Source organism: Mytilus trossulus, chromosome 2 (assembly GCF_036588685.1).
Source record: "Mytilus trossulus isolate FHL-02 chromosome 2, PNRI_Mtr1.1.1.hap1, whole genome shotgun sequence".
Classification (NCBI taxonomy): domain Eukaryota; kingdom Metazoa; phylum Mollusca; class Bivalvia; order Mytilida; family Mytilidae; genus Mytilus; species Mytilus trossulus.
The window spans coordinates 25299917-25320286 of NC_086374.1; the positions used below are offsets into that span (position 1 = coordinate 25299917).

Genomic DNA, 20370 nt, shown 5'->3' on the forward strand with positions numbered 1-20370 from the left:
CACGAGTTGGTTGACCGTTATGGAATATACAACAGATATGTTTCAATTATCGTAACACTAGTCAACCTCTTATCGTATGTGACCTACCAAAGTAGACTTATCATCGGAATTGTACGTACAAAGGCACGACGACGGGTGCACCATCCCCGTTTTTTTTAGTGTAGTTTTTGTTGAGCAGTCTTTTGTTTTCTATGTAGTGTTTTCCTCTAATAGTTGATGTGTTTCCCTCGGTTTAAGATTGTAATCCGGAATTTTTTTTCTTTCAATCAATTTTTGATTTTTGAACAGCAGTATGTTATTGTTGCCTTTATTGTATACTGTTATTTTTCTTTGGTTCGTTTTTCATTTTTTGCCATGGTATTGTGAGTTGATGTTTTTCAATGAGCATTTCGTATCTTCCGCCTCCTCTCTTGTGATCTAAATGTAAGTGATATTACCTTACTTCAATAAACTAACTCAGAATCGTATCATAGATGCTCAATGTTAAATATTTGAATCACAAAACATACGCATATCATTAAGATTAAGAAACATACAATAGTTTTTTTAAAGGTCACAAAAAGATAGCTTTACGACTAAAAAACTCAATTACTTAATGACCTAACAGAACGGAAATATTCGGCTATTGAATAAAGAACAAACGACTCGCCAACTTATTATGTTGTAAGATTCAATAGTTGTGGAGCACTCCCTCTCACAATGTAAAAAATATTCACTCATGCTAATTTTCCACAATAATTTGTTATGATATTCCTCTGCAATTGTGTGCTTATAATATCAAAACATCAATTATTCCAATAATTAAAGAAGGTGTAGAATTAAGAAGTGAGAATCCGTTCTTTAAAAAAAAGTAATAAAACGATAAAGTAAATACTCTGGGGTTTGGTTTTTCTTGTGTTTATGTCGACAAAATGAAAGAAAAAATATTATTAAATCTCTTACATTTCAAAGTAAACGTTTCTGCTTCCTCTTAATGTCTCGCAGGCTTCGTAAATATCGTTGAATTCGATATTAATTATATTTTGTATTTTGCCCACAATAGTGTAATTGGAAACCTTACATCAGCTGGTTTGGTATGTAAAATCTTTATCCTACAGAATATTAGAGTTCTTAAAGTTTCCGGTAAATACTAATTAAGTTGATGAATCCAATAAAAAGATCAGTTTATGCTAAAGTAAACATTATTAAAACTGCAGAAATAGTTTTACCGCACTAACAATTAAACTGGTGCTTTCAATATTAATTTGATATAAGAAATCTTTAGAATATCACATGTCTAATGTTAAATGGAGTTTGAAAAGACATAGAGCATTTCAGTGCGGACTTTTTTTCTTCAGTTCAATTTCCATTCAATAGTGTCAAGGGGTCTGACGATCTTGACTCATTCCCTCTGATAATAAAGCCTTATTAAGATTGTTAATATGTTCTTCCATTACATATCGTGGCCTTCCATACTATTCTACTCTCATTATCATATTAATCTCTAGTAACATGGTGGCTACTTCCCGGGGTACCGTGCGATTAATGTCACGTTTCAATGCTTATAACATACACCAATCGTGATTAAAGAGGTAAATCGTGATTAAAGAGGTAGGGCCAATTTGTCGTGATTTTTTTTCACAGAAGGGCCAATTTCAAAAAGTGCCGACAGAATAAATATTACTATAAAAACAAAAAATAAAAATGCTTTATGATCAATACCTCGATTTACATATTTTATGATAGTTGTGATAAATAGTTGATTTAACCCTCAAAAAGGATGAAAGTCCAATATTCGGAATTTATGGTGATTTTAGGTGGGAAAAACAGGAAATCCCCCAGAAGGACATTTCAAACAAAAAAAAAAGTTATGTTTTTTGTGACTGTTGTAATTTATACTATTTAATACCTCAAAATTGAAATTGGTTTTATGTGTCCTTATTACATAAAAACAACTTTCAGCGTCACCGTGGCTCCATCAATAGAGCATAGAACTACTAATCAAAGACTGTTTTGAAGATAAGGCTCGAATCTCATGAAGATGTTTTGCATTTTTTGTGTTGTTATATTAAATTTTTATGTTTCTATCATATTTTTTTCGGATGTTGACTTAATTCTTAGAGTCATTCTGGTTCATTTTGACTTTATAGTTTACTAATAACATTTTAGTAAAGAAAAATAATGTATCGCTAATTGTGTGCATTCCCATGACTGTTCATACTCTTGACTTACTTTCTATTCAATGTTTACATTTATTACATTTATGCAAGGAACAACTGCCGTCAAACTGATGACTGTACATAACCAATAACACGATACTTTATTATATAGCAATGAAGCCCAAATGCTGCGTGTGTAATATACATATAACTTAAAATGAGGCCATTGCATACAAGTTTAAAAACAACTCAATCAATATTCGAAACCTTTTTTGAACATAGTATAATGAGAAACAAATGCAGTTAACAGCAGTTTTGTCGCAAATTCAATAACTGTCAGTCTGTGTACATTTGTACATGTAGATACTATAGTAATGAAATTTTTACCACCGTCCATGCACCGGTACAAAAGTCATCAGAAAATAAAACAACACCACAGAACAAATCAACTACATTACAAATCGTGATTGTAGGTAAAGCATCAAGAAACTATTGCATCTTTATCACAACCAAGGGTCGATTTATTAAATTGCCATAAAAGGCCATATAACATGTTTTAGTAACACAAGGTTTTCTATGACCAACTGATGTAGGAAGTTCTCCGGTTGAACTTTTATATTATTTCATCTTATCTGATAGACGATAAACCATTAAAAGACAAATACAGATATACATATATTCAAAAAGAGAACAACAGCATCCCATTTGAATTTGTTCGGTATTATTTGGCTTGTTGACAAGTTACGTGATAGGTACCTTATGCGCATAAAGGGGTTTAACAATTAAACAAATGCAATATAAAAAAGTCAATAGTATTGGCCTTGTTTTTGGAAGGAATACCTGTTCAAGGTATAAAAATAAATAATGTGACGTATGATCATGTACTATAATTAGCATCTATTTGGCTATTTAAAACATGATTTACCTATCTTAACGAATGAAAAGAATTCACGGGAAAATGGCTCTGGCTCTTTATTTCAGGCTTTGAATAACAAAAATCTTAAATTAGTTGATGTACTATTTATGGCATGTAACTATCAAACCATGTGGATATAAGAAATTAGAATCATATACAAAACAGTGTGTTCCTGGCCATTGATTAACGACCTAAATTATCCCATTGACTGGGACAGATTAGGTGAACGTTTGTCTGTTACGACCATTGCTTACTTCTTTCTTATTATAGAATTTTAACTGTGGGAGTCACCAAAGGTTCTTAATGCCTTTAATAATAAGATAATTCGAAAATTATTCAGGAATAACCTTTATGTTTTGATTTATATTATGATATAAATCAACACATCCTATTATTCCGGATTCGTTTTATGAATTGCTTTATTTAGGTGTTGAGAACCTTTGGTCACATATTCAATGTCTTTAACAAGTACATAGTGAGCAGTGATTGTTACCGAAAAACGTTCACCTAATCTCTCCCAGTCAATGGGATAATTTAGGTCGTCAATCAATGGCCAGGACCACACTGTTTTGACTATGATTCTATATACGAACGAAACTATTTTTCAAGAAGTAAGACAGAAAAGTATTAGTTGTGAAATAATCGTTTTATTTCTTATGCAACAAAAATACTGCAATCTGATTGGTTAATTACCCCGTGTAAATAACACCCTCAGGGTGTATAAATTTTCAACAACGGTGTAAAATTCTGTACACCTCTAATTTTACCAAGATAACTAATAATATTCACTTACAATAGGGAGCTATCATTTGATTTTATAATTGTGTGACTACTGTTAATCTGTATCAAAATTTTATCAAAAAACTGTATTTAAACGGGCACTTGATACGAGATATATAAAAAATCTAATATATTATTTTTGTCGCTCAACCATTAATGTAATGCAAATAATGAAATAATAATTCGCTTTTAGCAGCAAGTATGGTTTTTTGTCAAAATAAGGTAAAAAAAAACATTGATTATGAATTATTCTTTTGCAAGTGAATAATTTTACCTCATTGAATCCGTATGCATATGAACTTAAATTTAAGCTTGAGATAGATAACACGTGAATTGTATGTGTGTGTATGGTTATTTAAAGGAAAAAAATGTCAACATTGAAAGTGAAACAAAGCTAAACCATTTGATTGCCTGATTCGATCCACAATTAATCATTCTGATATAGGTAAAAACGATGAAAAACACCTATTTTCAATATATAATATAAAATTAAATAGACTTAAGAACTATCCAACAGCCCGACAATCTGTTGACAAACACGTCATTCAAACCTAACAAATATGTTGTCAATCAAGAAATCAAGCATCTTAATAATGTCAGTTTCAAAGAATTTTTTGTTTGAATAAGAGTGATTCTTTACAAAGTATAATTTATCCCTCCATATGACAAGTTAGTATTTACGTTGGCAATTCTTTTTTTTTAACAAGGCAATAACCAACTCTTTCGATTTGTCTTTTAGTCTGTAATGGTTAATACTTGTGTAAAGTGTAGAAAAGTCAAACTTGTAATACTATTGCAAAGTGAACGAGATTTTGATTGTATGTACTCTTAAAGATCTTTGGATTTTTTAGTATCCACATCTATTTCACGCCATAACAATAACCCTGAAACGCGACTTTGGTTGCTGATTAAAAAGATATTAATTGTATCAACGACCTCAAGCCTTAATCCATTCAGAAAGAGTATCGTCGTATTCTTTCTCTTATAGTCGGAACGATATTGCACGTATTGTTGAACTATATGCAGTTATTTCCCAATGATGAAACCCTCTCCATGGTTAATGTACATCATAAATAAATTGTATCAGTTTTTTAAAGTGTATATAACTAACTTTAGTGTACTTAATATAGTGGTTGAATTTGACTTAGCTTTATAATAGCTCCGAGAGAATTGATGAATTGAAGTAATACTCCATCTAGTGTATTCAAATTTCAAACAACATAATGGAGGAGAAAGGTTGATTTAATTTGAAACATATACCATTTACCTCCCTTCTATTTGTGGTTTCGATCGGTATCGGTTTCTGTTTTGGTATCGGCGTATGGTGAACATGTCTATAACTAGGGGAAAAATAGACCAGGCGAGCGACACAGGCTCTTTAGGGCCTCTGATTACTTATTTTATTTGTTTTTTTATTCCCCGCACGATTTGTTTAAGAAACTTTATCGCCAATTTTCCCTTTTTATGTAAATTTGGAACAAATTTCTACTTTAATCCGTGGCCACAGATCACGTTTTCTGACTTACAGCAATTTACAGCATCTATAATTGAATCAATTAATTATCATCCCAGAGATGATGTTTTATTGAACTTATCTTAACAAAATAGTGATCAAAGATCATTTAAGACGACTGGAAATTAACTTTGGGTTTGTAAATCAATTTGGCAGACGACATTTCAGTATTTGCAGACTATATCGCAAGAGCATAGAGTTTCCTCTTAGGAATTATTTAACCATATTACTGTCATTGATAATACAAAGTGATATTCTACGCCGAAACTAACTGTCTTCCTTTGAATTAAAAGTGATTTAATTTGTTTTACATCCATCAAACCAAAATAGAATGTAAATTGTACTGTGAGTTTTCAGCTCCTTGTCATTTTAAAATATCAGATTTTTGCCGAGTATAGATTTTTTATAAAATATCTTATATGAAATATAAAGCCATTGCTTGTAACAAAACTCGTTAGCATAATGAGAAAAACACTAATGTATGTTCTACATAGTAATACCAGTAGATTTAGATGTTTTAATCCATTAGACAGCAACCCAACCTATAAGAGTACTGCATGATCCTGTTTGCTTACATTTCATAAAAGTCATCTCTTTAATGTCCCGGGGGAGATCAACTATTTCAGGATAGCATAAATCTGTAGGGAACTGTAATGACCTGTTTATAAGTTACAGCATTTTGAAATGGAGTCTTCGTAGAAAACCTCGTATGGTATAATTAACAATAAGACAAGTATCCATAAAGACCACAGAACAAATATGTGAACAATTACAGGTCACCATTAAGGAAAACCATAACTACATTGTAAGCTATAAAATTCCCCGGTATGACCATAACAAAAATACGTTAAGAACCAACAGTGAACTAGGATGGGCAACATATTAATAATTAACAGTAATATCGTAGAGATGCGAATATATTGACAATAAAATAACAACTATGGTTTTATATATTAAATCCATCCTTTGATCGGCGTATAATACTACCAATTCTCCAAGATTTCAATTACATGGAACGATCAGCTGTCCAGTAAATGAGTATTGGATACATTGATAAAGGAAATGACAAAACATTACACACCAGTTGACATTTTGCATTTTATGGCGGGTTATAATTAAATTACCTTTAAAAATTTGGGATTATGGAAGGCAGAAAAGCAAATTAATAAGAGAAAGTCAATCAAAACTATCAAATGAGAGATTGTGCATTTTCATTATCTTCTTCTTCTTCCAGGTAAGGAACCGAATTAAATATTTGAATGTATGAGGTCCCGCGAAAACTAACACAGTGTCGGACAACACAGAAAGTTTTCTCTTGGCTATTTACAGGATTAACACGTTCTCTATATATAACCATACAATTATAACTATTTACAGAATGTTACTGTCTTAATTTTAGCAGAGCAGGGCAGCTATGAATCCTTCCGCTGATGTCGCTGATGTTGGCAGTTGGTTCCAGTCTCTGATGGTCCTTTGAAACAATGGTTGGCCGAAGGCGTCTGTTGAAGCCCTTTCTTGGAAGAAGCGGTTTTTAACTCTGGTCCGGCTATCGTTTGGCGTCAGATATTGATGCCGATATATGTCTATTAGATCATGTTGGATTTTGAACAGCATACATAGCCTATTTTGTTTCCTGCTGTCTTCAAGGCTTTCCATTTTTGTTACACAGTCAGGTGTGCGGTCTGTGTTGTTGTTGTTTACGAATCTGGCTACTCTTTTCTGTACTTGTTCGATTAATTTTATTTAGCCTGTTTTATAATGTCCCATACTGTGCAAGCATACTCAAGCATATATCTTACTATTGTTGAATATGCTGCTGTTTTAATCGGTTGAGTGCAATCTTTTATGCTACGTCGTATGAAGCCTAGTGTTTTGTTTCCTTTTCCCGCTATATTGTCGATGTATCTGTCCGAGGTTAGATTATCGCTGATTGTAACTACAAAGTATTTGCTAGCTTCAGAGGTGTCTAGTGTGTGTGTGTATGTGTGTAATTTGTAATTGGTTGATATTACAGAATGGTTCTTGTGTTGTATTCGAAATACAATGCATATTTTCTCTTTGAAGCTCATTTGCAATTTATTTTTCGAGTCCTCAAATGATGTTAGAGCCTTCTGCAGTAAGTCACTTTCTGCTTGGTTACTAATGGTTTGATAGAGAAGACTGTCGTCTGCAAAAACAATTGGTCTTTGATGATGTTGCTGTTTCTGGCATGTCGTTTATGAAGGCAAGGAACAGCAGAGGTTCAAGAACTGTGCCTTGAGGAACACCAGAGAGTACTGGTACTTGTTCAGAGACAGCTTTGCATTCTGTTTTGTAGGAATAATCTTATCCACGTGTTTGCTTTAGGATTTACTCCGTAGTATTCACATTTATGTACATTTATGTAGTAGGCGATGGTGTGGCACTTAATCAAACGCTTATGCAAAATCTAGTAGGATGATATATCCCTTGCTTTAACCTCTTAACTTTGATGCAATATCATGAACGGTGATGAGTAATTGGGATTCTCAAGATCGTCGTTTGCGGAATCCACGCTGTGCATTTGTAAAATTTTGTTTTTGACGAAATGGTCCATTACGCTGCTGTGTACAATATGTTCCATGAATTTGCATGTAATAGAGGTAAGTGATACATGTCTGTAGTTTGATGCTAAGTGTCTTTCATCCTTTTTGAAAAGTGATACTACATTTGTATCTTTTCCATCTTGAGGGACTTCTCCGGTGTTGAGGGATGATTGGTACAGTTCTGTAAGAATCGGAGCAAGTTGGTCTGCTGCTGTCTTTAGTATACAGGATGGTATAGCATCTGGTTCAGTTACCTTATGTGGTTTTAGATTCTCCAATAATTTGTGAACTCCTTTTACATTGATTTGTATGTCAGCCATGGTGGTATTTTGGGAGGTTGTTCAGGTTTTCTTTTGTAAATACGGACTGGAATTGGTCGTTAAGGATGTGAGCTTTACTTTTTTTGTCGCTTTGAAGGAATCCCATTTTGTTCTTTAATGGTGCTACTCCTGTCTATGGACTTTCCAAATTGATTTTCCTCTGAGTTCAGTATTTTTGTGATTTTACTTTTTCCTGACCTTTGCTTTTCAGCGAGTTGTCCTTGCAGTTGGAGCTGACTTCTTCCATGTATTTCTTATTGGCTTGCCTTACTTCCAATTGTACTTCTTGTCTTAGCCTCTTGTATCTGTCTTGGTCTCTTTTCTTTTTGGTTTTCCTATTTTTCTTGTGCGCTTTTTGTTTTTGGTTGATCGTGTGTCTTATTGCTGTGTTCATCCATGGATGTGTGTGTGTCTACCTTGAATCATTCTTCTTGGTAATCGCTTCTCAATGGTTTTTGAATTTCCGATTTAAAGCTTAACAGTTATCAAAGGTACCAGGATTACAATTTAATACGCCAGACGCGCGTTTCGTCTACATAAGACTCATTTGTGACGCTCAGATCAAAACAGTTAAAAAGCCAAACAAATACAAAGTTGAAGAGCATTGAAGATCCAAAATTCCAAAAAGTTGTGCCAAATACGGCTAAGGTAATCTACTCCTGGGCGTAAGAAAACCCTTAGTTTTTGAAAAATCAAAGTAAAATTCGCAAACATCTTTTTGTATTTTAATCGTCAATAACTATTTCCATCGGTCAGTGTTGTTCGGAAAATATGGCAGCTAACTAAAAATCGTGTTTTGAAGCCGAAGTTTAACGATTGTCACTCGTTTGTAAACAATTAACAAAGAAGCACGGATATTCAGTCAAGTTATAACAGGTACAATAAGATATATAGTTTATCTTGATGACGGAGCGATGTTTACGTTTGGTTTTCCATTCGCACTTTCGTATTGCGATCACCGGATTTTTACGAGAAAGGTCACGATATAAAGGTAACTGTACATACGGAATACACGTCGGCGAATTGTTTACTGGAAGCAAGCAATTAAAAAAAAGTCAATTAAATTTGGACAAATTATCGAATTTGTTTCCTAAAATAGTATATGTACATACGTTTTATAATAAAAACTATCCATTTAGTTATATAAAAACATGCATAATTTTTTTTATTCAATTTGAGGTTTCATATGACTTTAAATTGATGTCTGTCTGTTTTTCTCCCTTAATTCCTTGTGCGATTTGAACACGTGTTTGTGCCATGAATTACCTTGCATGCTATGTATATTTTTTCTCATCTTGCATTACAATTTAAGGTTTGGTTTAAAGTACATTATTTTATTATTACATCACATACTGTTATCTTCCTTGTTTAAAGCTTGCCTTTAATGAATAAATCGCCATGAGGGCTTAATCTCTTCAGCTTTGATAAGGGCATGTCTCGTGACATTTTCTTCTAATATATGATTTAACAATAAGTCTGTCGCATAACAAAGATCTAGGTTATAAGCACAATCAAACTAAGTTCAAGCTCAGCATCTTTTTCAAATTACAACTAAGTAATCCCTCTAACTAACGTCGGGAAATCAAAAGAAAATCATTGTGGAAACAACAAGTGAGTACTTATCATTAGTTAGTTTAAATAGGAAAGGAAACACCATGACTCAAACCATAAAGAAGAATAGACAAACAATAGCTCCAAACACATGGAACAAACATGGTTCCACAAAAAGCAAACCAACCACTTAAAACAGTGTTGAATCCAAATGTTTCTCATTGAATGTAAAACACTTAATTGTAAAATCTTATGCAAAGACAAGCCATAAATGATAAAGGATGAAAGGATAACAACAGGTGGAAAACATAAGGTGTTATCAAACCATTATGCTACCTAAACGGTGGAACACACATGTGATTATCAAAAGATTTTGCCAAAACATGTTGAACACATCGGTGGTCATCTAAGGATTGCCTAAATTACTACAAGTGGAACACAGATGTGGGAATCTGGAGATTGTGTCTTCAGAAAGTTGAAAAAAAACCTCGAATAACGAGTCGACTATCGATTTCGATCATATTGACTTATAATTATAGTATGTTTGGCAGGTCAGTTTTGTTATCGGAGATGTCAACAACAACATGGGGTTCTGAAAAATACCATATAGATTTTATGGAAACGATATAAAAATGTTTGACTTTTGTTTCAAGTATAATATATATCCTCTTCAATATTCAAATTAAAGTAGTACTGGACAATATTAACATTGTCAGTGGAACCAAAAACTGGTAAAAATGGGCCTGTCTCTTTGGGTTAAATTTGCAGCAATTTTTGCTTACTTGTTATTGCTGAAATCGTATCTTTAAATATTTTAATTTATCAAGTTATTGTTGAAAAGATTTACATTTTTAGGTCAAATTTTGCATCGATAGGCGACTTATCCTAAACGAATAAATGTGTATCCGAAAGAAAGAAATAAGCTTTAGATTCGACTTTTGTTGTTTGGTGGGTTTTTTTGTGTTGATACAATATTCAGTTTGTGGTGTTAATGTTTCGTCGTGCGTTTGTCATTAGAATCATGAGCTTTAAAATCGCCTTTAGATTGTAAGAACGTGATTGTATACAACTGAAGCTGTTACACTGTTAATTCATTAAAAAGATAAGAAGATTATTTAAAAAAGGGCCAGGTGTGAAAAAAATTCAAGGAAAATTACTCACAAAGCTTTACAAAAAGCATAGCGTGTTTTTGTTTTACTGAAGTACATGCTCTCTTCTGTCTTAAATTTGGCAAAAAAAAACATCCGAGACATGAGAACTTGTTCATTCTTTTATATTGAAACCATAAGTTCTGATTAATATTTGTGGTATATATAAAACAATTTGTGTAAATGAATCCACAAACACATTTAAGTACATTTATTGAATATAATTCTGTACCAACTTTACATGTTTTCAATCATAAAGAAGGAAGTCCCACGTCCAAACATGACAAGAATATGATATAAGATGGTTAGCAACTTATTGATGAACATGACATCGCTAATTTACATCGCGATTATTAAGTTACAGAACCTTTCAAATCCCAACTAAAATGCTGTTATCAAGTTATTCAATTCATTCTTGTCAACTATAATTTCTTATGGTCATTTGTCTTTCTTCTGGATCAGAATGTGTTAGGTTTGACATAAACATCGATTAACTTTCCAGATTGTACGATGCTTATACGATGCCTTTGTACAAATGTGTATTTCTTTACTGCACATATGTAGATAATCAATGTATTTGTATTGTATACTGTAGCTTTTGGTCATAACGCTATTCTAACTTTTCGGTTCTCCTACATCCATTTTGCGTTTAAATATTCGTCTTTGAGCGTTCATGATGAAGGTAAATCCAGACAGGCGCTTGGGACGCACGGAGGTTTTTTTACAGCACTTGGTCTATATGTCTCTGCTTGAGGACTATCAGTCTTTGGGGGAATCATTAGGTCAGTTAATTGTTTTTCGGTACTGACATGATTTATAGCAAACATGTTTTCAGTTTATATATAAAACAGAAACTATGATTTTTTTTTATCTCAGGTAAAGTTACAATTAGATGGTTTTAAGTCGAAATATAACTAACAACAACAAAGTATAAACAATAGTGTACAAGACACATTATGGAAAACTAAGGACTAAGCGACACGAACCCGGCACAAACAATGGATTATCTCAGTGTTCTGGGGTAATTAAATCCTGCTCTATGTGCGACACCCGTCGAGTTACACCTATAAATACACACATAAAATAGTATACTAGTAAAGTTAAAAATAAACATTTATTTTCTAAAGTGGGAACATGACGGGAAAAATATGTATAATCATTATAATCATTACATACAATTGAATATCAAAATAGCAATTGAATATAGTTATCAAAAGTACCAGGCTTATAATTTGACACGCCAGACGCACGTGTCGTCTACATAAGACTCATCAGTGATGCTTAGATCAAAATAGATAGAAAGCTAAACAAGTATAAAGTTGAGCATTGATGACCCAAAAAGTTGAGCCGAATACGGATAAGGTAAATAGATCAACGTCTGACAAACAAGACAATGAATCATCTAATACCAACTCGTATTATTAGAATTTTATTAAATTGTGTAAGACTGTTTTCCTTGGTCTGATGAAAGTTTGGCAAACATTTGGATTCCTAACAATAGTTCAATAAAAGTCAGCATAAGAGGATCTGTCTGTGTATATGTTTGATTCACGTTCAAAACCTTCTGGTAACATTCAGATTTGTAGAAAATAATAATTCGCTTTAAGTTTTAATAAGAAATAGATCAAAGTAGGATAAAAACCATGAGCAGAAAAAAGTATCATATTATTTCCCCAAGGGTATCACAAGCCCAGTAGTCAGCACTTCATGTGCTGACATGAATTATCATTGATATGGTTATATTTATAAAATTAACTGTTTACAAAATGTTGATTTTTTTTTAAATGCTAAGGCTTTTCTACCTCCGGCATAGATTACCTTAGCTGTATTTGGCAAAACGTTTAGGAAGTTTGGTCCTCAATGCTCTTCAACTTCGTACTTTATTTGGCCTTTTAAACTTTTTTGGATTCGAGCGTCACTGATGAGTCTTTTGTAGACGAAACACGCGTCTGGCGTATATACAAAATTTAGTCCTGGTATCTATGATGAGTTTATTTACAACAACTGGGTCGATGCCACTGCTGGTGGAGATTTATTTCCCCGAGGATATTACAAGCCCAGTAGTCAGCACTTTGTGTGCTGACATGAATTTTCATTGATATGGTTTTATTTATAAATTAACTGTTTACAAAATGTTGATTTTTTATAAAATACTATGGCTTTTCTACCTCAGGCATAGATTATCTTAACTGACAAAACGTTAAGGAAGACATGTTGGTCCTCAATGCTCTTCAACTTCGTACTTTATTAAGCCTTAAACGCTGTAGACGTCTGGCGTATATACAAAATTTTGTCCTGGTATCTATGATGAGTTTATATACCATCACTATGTAAATGATAGATCTATGTATTTTTCACAAAACTTTGCCATATTTGAACTATTCCTGTAACTTCAAATCTCAGAATATTGCACTCAGGTTCATACATTTATAGCCGGGTAAAATGGCTATTCGACTAAATGTAAATCAAGAAGGAAGATTCGCTCCTTAAACTTTTATTTCAGCAGTCCGGCAAGACCGAACAACAAACTCCGAACTAAATGTAAAGTAACATACACACAATAACAATATATATAAGCACAAGCAATTAAAGGATTAAGAAGATTAACAGATGACAAATTAGAAATAACAATAGATTAAAAGAGTAATTAGTGTCCGACACGTATTTGTAAATTATAGTCCAAACTGTCACATGGAATGAATAATGAAATAAATAGAGTAAATGCATTTTCCAAGATTATGACACATAATCCGTGTAAAACACTTATGCCTAAATTTACGACAAAGTCTAGAATAATTAAATAAATACAAAAACCTAAATATACATTAAAACAATTGAAATACTAAAATGTTGTTTAAAAACTAATTTCATTGCACTGTCCAAATTGTCCGGTCATACATTCAACGAAATATTAAAGAAGCATTTGCATAATAAAAACAGTTTTATAATTATGATTGATACTAGCTTGGAGAAATATTAAAGCATATCAAGAATTAACTGAAACAACTTTCTGACAGGATATAAAAACAGTCCCTTACGTGTCCATTCGGGGAAACGAAACCATTGATTTACTGCCAGCAATGATAACTTCCGCAAACACATTGCTTTAAAATTTCAGTTTGAAAATATAATACTTGAGATGAATAAATTTCTATTCAGATTTGTCAAGAACTCTTGTATTCCCCTTTGTCAAAATAATCTTCCGCTTTGATGATATTTGTCGACTTTAACTCACGCGTGTGTACCGCCCTCATTTTTAATCTATAAAATCTTGTACATCGTACATGTATTGTGTTTTGTGCGAACAAGGAAGTTTAAAACCAAAGAAAATAGATTTAAATAAAAGCCCGGCTCTTGCATGTGTCCTAGACCTATTTTCCCTTCCTCTGATGATGAAATGCATATCAAGACGATGACCAAACAATTTAAATAGCAGACATCGATTTTCTTTCACAATGGGTCCAACATTTATATGATGTCGTTGAAACAAATGTTCAGAATTTAAACATGTTAAAAAGTATAAATGGTTCTATCAACACTCAACTTTGTAATTGTTTGGCTTTATAAATATTTCGATATGAGCGTCATACGAAAAGCGCGTCTGGCGTACTAAATTATAATCCTAGTACCTTTGATAACTATCACAACACTCATGCTACCGTGACGTTCTGTTCAGAGAGTCAAATCGTCGGTGGGCTTCCAAAATGTTGTAAATTACAATTTTTTCAAGAAAAAAATATCTCACAAACAGACTTTGAAAATTTTGACCAAATTCATGCTTCCCGGCAAAATGTCGTATGTGAACTTGAACATTTTTGTAAATAGTAGCAGTGAGATAAAAACTTTGACATTTCTGGAATATCCGAGAACTTAAGGTTACAATACACCATTAGATTTTATGGGCGCAGCCATTTTATGAGCATAACATGTTATTCAGAATTAAGAGTATGGCGAATCCTGATTGGTCGATATGTGCGCCCGTTATTTTTTTTTATTAGAGACTTCGTGCACTCTGCTTTATACAAAAGGCAAAATAAAAATTATTCCGTAGCCCTAAAGGCACTGAGATGACTTTTCAACGCTGGGACAAGACACGTATTTTTAAGGGCAAAATTGATAGGCATGGGAGATAAGTACAAAATACGCTAAGAAAAGCAACGCGACCCTATATTTTATGGACCAAAAAATACTGTCCTAATAACTTTTCTTTGATTCTAGCAAGGTTTCGTTAAAAAAATCAACTTTCTAAAGTCTGTATCTCGAAAAAGGCTACCATTGTCGCCTATGGGGAAATTAATTGTTTATTTCAATCTTAAATTATTTTCACAGAAATTAAGAAATGGATAATTATTTTATTCCAAAAGCCATTATACAACGATATTCAAGTTTTCATACAACATTTTGGAAGTAAATTTTACAAACAACTGACATTGACAATTCTGTAATGTGTTTTATTTCAAACATTTTGATTGGTCTAACTGTATACTATTTTTTAATACTAAAGATTTCCTCCCGCCAAGACCATTGGTGTCAAAAAGTATTTTTAGCCAAAAAAAGTCATATACGACATTTCAATAGCCCAGCGACAAAATGTTGGTTATAAGTTATCGCAGCAGACGAATCCCAAAAACAATATCCTATAGATCTATATTTTATCAATGCTATTAAAGAGTCCCCCTGCTAAAATAAATAAGGCATCGGCAAATACATTATTGTCTTACTTATACTTAAACAACATTTACTGAAGAAGAAACAATTATATATATATATATATTATATATCCGCCCCTGGTATCATATGGATTTAAAAAACTATAAATATGAGGGTTTGAATGGGGTTAAATGATTAAAGAATAATGTCCTTAAAAGATGAAGATTAGAGAATAATGGACAAAAAAAGTGAAGATTAGAGAAACGCGTGGTCTAATTTTTTGAAGATTAGAGAAAAAAGCGATTAATTTTTTGAAGATTAGAGAAAAAAGCGATTAATTTTTTGAAGATTAGAGAAAAAGGGGTGAAATTAAATGTTTACAGAATAACAGACCCCCCCCCCCCCCCAAATCCAGACCCTCATATATAGTTTAGAAATTATCTGCAAAATAATAACAAAAAGGAGCTTAACGTACACAATCAATTAACCCACTCTTCAAATGGGACTGGCTGACCTAAAGGGGGCCGTTCTAGTCATGCTTCAGTGATTCTCTATATAATCCAGGCCTCCGGCCCCTTTGATTCCGCCTATAAAAGTCTTGTTTTACTTCCTTTCTGAAACAAATTAGACCTATGAATATAATGATAATTTTCTTTTCTCAATTTTTTTTAAATCAAACTATCCATTTAATAAAATACCCCCCTTTTTCCCACGCCCCCCCCCCTTTTTACATGCACATGTATATTATGATTTATCAGAGCCTTTTCACGATATTTCGTCAAGCGTCTAGGATGATCTAGTAAGACCACAATAATTGCATTCTACTATAAATAACTAAATTACCTTGAACTTGAATATGAAAGCAATATTTTGCGTTTTAAAAATATCGAGAACTTTCGAGTTTCAGCATTACCACCTTAAAAACGATGAAAACGCCAGAGTCTGACAGAACGAATAAACGATATCAACAATACAGACGACTTTTTGCAGAACAGAAGGTAGAGAAAAGATGTCGTTTGTCCCAGTGCTTTGGAACCGCTATAATCAGACACAGCATGATTTTGATGACATGTTTCACTTTATGGACGACTGGGAGCCTATGTCTGTAGGTTGTGGATATGGTCGTCACCCACCATGCCAGGGAATGGCAATGCGTAGGAGGCGCAGACCCGAGACTTCACTGGCGGATAAAAAGTGGACATACAGCGTAAAAATCGGAGACTTTGATGCACAGCATGTCAAAGTTAAAGTTGACAACGGTGAGTTTTATATGCTTAAAATTTTACGATACATAGTTGTTACAGGACATCGTTTTCAACTACTTTGAAAATCTTTACTTACTTGTGGCTCAGTCAGCGACAAATATAACACTGTTTAGTCTGTCACGTGCATACAAAGACATGTCGGACACATACTATATAGATTATGCCCAACATTTGTCTCTCGATATATTAATATCAGAAATATACAATAATCTAATTTGGGGGCCCTGATTCTTAAACTGCCGTTTATACGTGAATTTATTGAAAGTGTATTGAATATGCTGGTACAGTCAACAATATTAGAGACTACTGTATAACTGAATAATTTTATTCAGCAGGTGAAGTTCTCATAGTTTGCTTTTGGTAAATAGGGATTTATTTATTTATGATGATTTTTTCAAATTACTGGATTTATTTTGTAGTCTTTTATATAAAGTAATTGTATTACTGAATTATGTAAGTGTTTTCTGATCGTTCTATGTTGCATTTGTAAATATATCCAGGGGCGGATCCAGTCATTTTAAAAAGGGGGATCACAGCCCAGGACAAAAGGGGGTGGGGGTGTTCCAACCATATGTCCCCATTCAAATTCATTGATCGTTCAAAAAAGGGGGTTCCAACCCCCGGAACCATCCACCTTGATCCTCCACTGCTACCAATATTGAAAGGTAAAGTTTTAATAATTCAAAAAGTAGTTAACCCCTCTAACTGTTCAAGTGCCTGTCCTAATTCAGGAATCTTCGCAGTGGTTACCTGTAGTTACCTGTTGAATACTAAATATGGAGTTAGGGGGCTTCGGTGATGATGACTAATCTCTGTTGTTAAATTTATTCCAAACAAAGAGCGTAAAAAAAATAACAAAATTTGACTAAAGATGACTAGAGGGGAAGGTAATGCAGTCTACATTTGTGTTGTTAAATATGGCTGCCTAATTGACATACATGTAAACCCAACATATCCCTTTTTTATTTATCAGGTAATGTAATCATTCATGCCAAGTACACTGATGGTAACGATGAATGGGGAGATACTGTTGAACGTAAACGGACAGTCAAGGTTCCAGAGAATGTTGATGCTGAGAAAATGCACAGCTTCATGAGATCAGATGGAACAATGGTGTTAGAAGCTCCATATTTTCATCCAGAAGAGAGGCAACTCCAAGTTGTACCACACGACGGTGGTGCCTTATTGTCAAGTGATAGTCACAGCAACTTGATGAAATTCAATGTTGAAAATTTCCGACCAGAGGAGGTTAAAGTGTCATGTAAAGATGGAATATTGACAGTTCAAGGAGAAAAACAGAGGTCTGAAGATGGTCATGAAATACGGGAGTCATTCTGGCGTCAGATGACAGTTCCACAATCTGTGGATGGAAAGAACATTGAATGCTTGAAGGATGAGGAAGGAAATCTTACTATCCGTGCACCAGTTGTTGAAGATGTTGAAATGGAACAAGCCAAAAAATAGATCCATATTTGACTGTCCAAGTCACAATGGTGGGTTGAACTTAATTACATTTTTGAGGTCAATATTTTGTCTATTGTGATTTTTTTGCAATATTTGAACAATCTTTTGATGTTTCTCATACTTTCAGTAATTTAGAAAGAAAAAAGAAAAATCATTAATGTTGCTAATTTAAATTGTTAGAACTTTTTTTTCTCAAACGTTTGTCATTGTAAAGTGTAATATTATTATGAGAAGCAGTATTATGTTAGATGTATACAACATGTTTTGACAATCACGTATATTCTATAATGGACCTATCATTATAATGGACCAATCATTGAACATTACATAAATTTTAGTTCAGTTTAAAAAAGTGAACAAATATGTTAAAACTGTGATCTTGTGTATACATGTGTTTGTTTTGTTGTTGTCAGAGAAAGACATTAAATTATCTGACACAGTATTTTTATCAGTTTATTATTGTTCAAAGTTACAATTTTGATAACAGCATGGTTACTTTTCAAAGTCCGTTGAGGCCAAGGTTTTTGTTTGGTGTTTATTTGTGTTTGTTTTATACCGCATCTTATTGCTTACACATTGACTCTTTAATGGTTTTAGATTTTAATATGGCAAATTAGAAAAATAATTCAAAACATCGATTTGATAAGTGTTATCCTTTGTCACTAGTTGGACTCACATGAAACATTCTACAAAGCTCAGTGCTGTTTTGTTTGCTTGATAAAATATTCAATAAAAAAGACATTGTAGGATAAACTGTTTTACCTTTGCGCCAAGCTGACGGTCCCTCCATCTTTTTATCATTTGGTAACATATTTCTGTCTGATTTTACATCGATTTGAACCAAAGATGTTTTTAATTTGGTACCCTACTTCACACGACTAAGCTATATAAAACGACTGTCACATTCCTGACTTGGTACTGTAATTCCGAAGAAAACGGTTGGTTAAACCTGGTTGTATAGCTTGCTAAACCTCCCACTTCTATGACAGTTTTTTTTATCATTCCTAAATATTGGTAAAAAGGGTGAGCAACTCAAACAGGCATAAATGGTAAAAGTGACAATATTTGGGATTAGACATGCGACATAACTGATTAAAAAAACAAACAAACATACAAACAAACAAACAAAAAAACGAAAACGCCAAAAAAATATTGTTCTATTTGGTAGTGAATTTGCCAAAGACTTCAACAAAAAATTATTTTATAACACGTTAAAGTACAAATGTCAGCAGGGTATACAAAATGATCACAACGCTTTAACAAAATCTCGTGTGTCTGAATCTCACATCTGGACCACCGGTGTCTGGACCCACCGACGAACGCAAAAAGTCCAAAACCTGATAGCTGGATTTATAAATAAGTAGTCGCATCAACAGTCATACGAAAGGGAGCATAATAGCACAGTCAAATCTAAAAAAAGGAAACAACATCAGCAGCACTTTAACTCGAGACCATCTGGCCAAAATAAATAATAGGTTTGTTTGCCCAAACGCTACCTACCCAGAAAAAAGCTGCCTACTCAAATTCTTTTATTGTCCTGATTTGAAGAAGTTTTTTTTTAATCAAATAGGCGTGAAGATTAATAAACATCTGATACTTCAATTTCTTTTTTTTTTTTTTAAAAAAGAAAATGCCTACCTACCTACCCACTGTCTCAACCTTTGGGTAGGGTTTGGGCAAACCAAAATATTTTTAAATGTGGCCTCTTGTATTTGTAACATTGAATATTTATCTATTAAATATAGGTCTTGGTACTTTCCAATTAACTTTTTGAGAAAAAGGCTGAGACGCTCTATAAAAAACGCTGGTTCACGTTCTACCAAGTCCTGAGTAGTAAGAGTCGTATAGGTTTGGAAAGGTGCACTCCATACGTGCATATTCTGTATTAATTACTGCTTAGATGAGGAAAATTAATAATTTCAAAATTGAAATGTCTCGATTGTCACGAATTCTGGTTCTCAGATGAATGCTGTAGAATTATAGCTCAATGTCTGCTACTGTCATCAATTGGCGTCTACAAAAAAACATGTTTAAACCGGACTCGCTGTGTTACAACACCAC

General features: G+C 33.2%; 1 protein-coding gene across 1 annotated transcript; it reads left to right on the forward strand.

Annotated features, from left to right (window-relative positions):
• Positions 1–16459: 16459 nt before the first annotated feature.
• Positions 16460–18751, forward strand: LOC134706828 (uncharacterized). Its single transcript, XM_063566133.1, has 2 exons — positions 16460–16839; positions 17819–18751. The coding sequence occupies exons 1-2, from the start codon at positions 16590–16592 to the stop codon at positions 18307–18309; spliced, it is 741 nt and encodes a 246-aa protein (XP_063422203.1). The 5' UTR covers positions 16460–16589; the 3' UTR covers positions 18310–18751.
• Positions 18752–20370: the final 1619 nt, after the last annotated feature.

Bases quoted from the DNA above. Each gene is read 5' to 3' on its own strand.
- LOC134706828 (XM_063566133.1), top strand. From the start codon at position 16,590: ATGTCGTTTGTCCCAGTGCTTTGGAACCGCTATAATCAGACACAGCAT. The intron at 16,840-17,818 runs GTGAGTTTTATA...TTTATTTATCAG, and splicing joins CAAAGTTAAAGTTGACAACG to GTAATGTAATCATTCATGCC.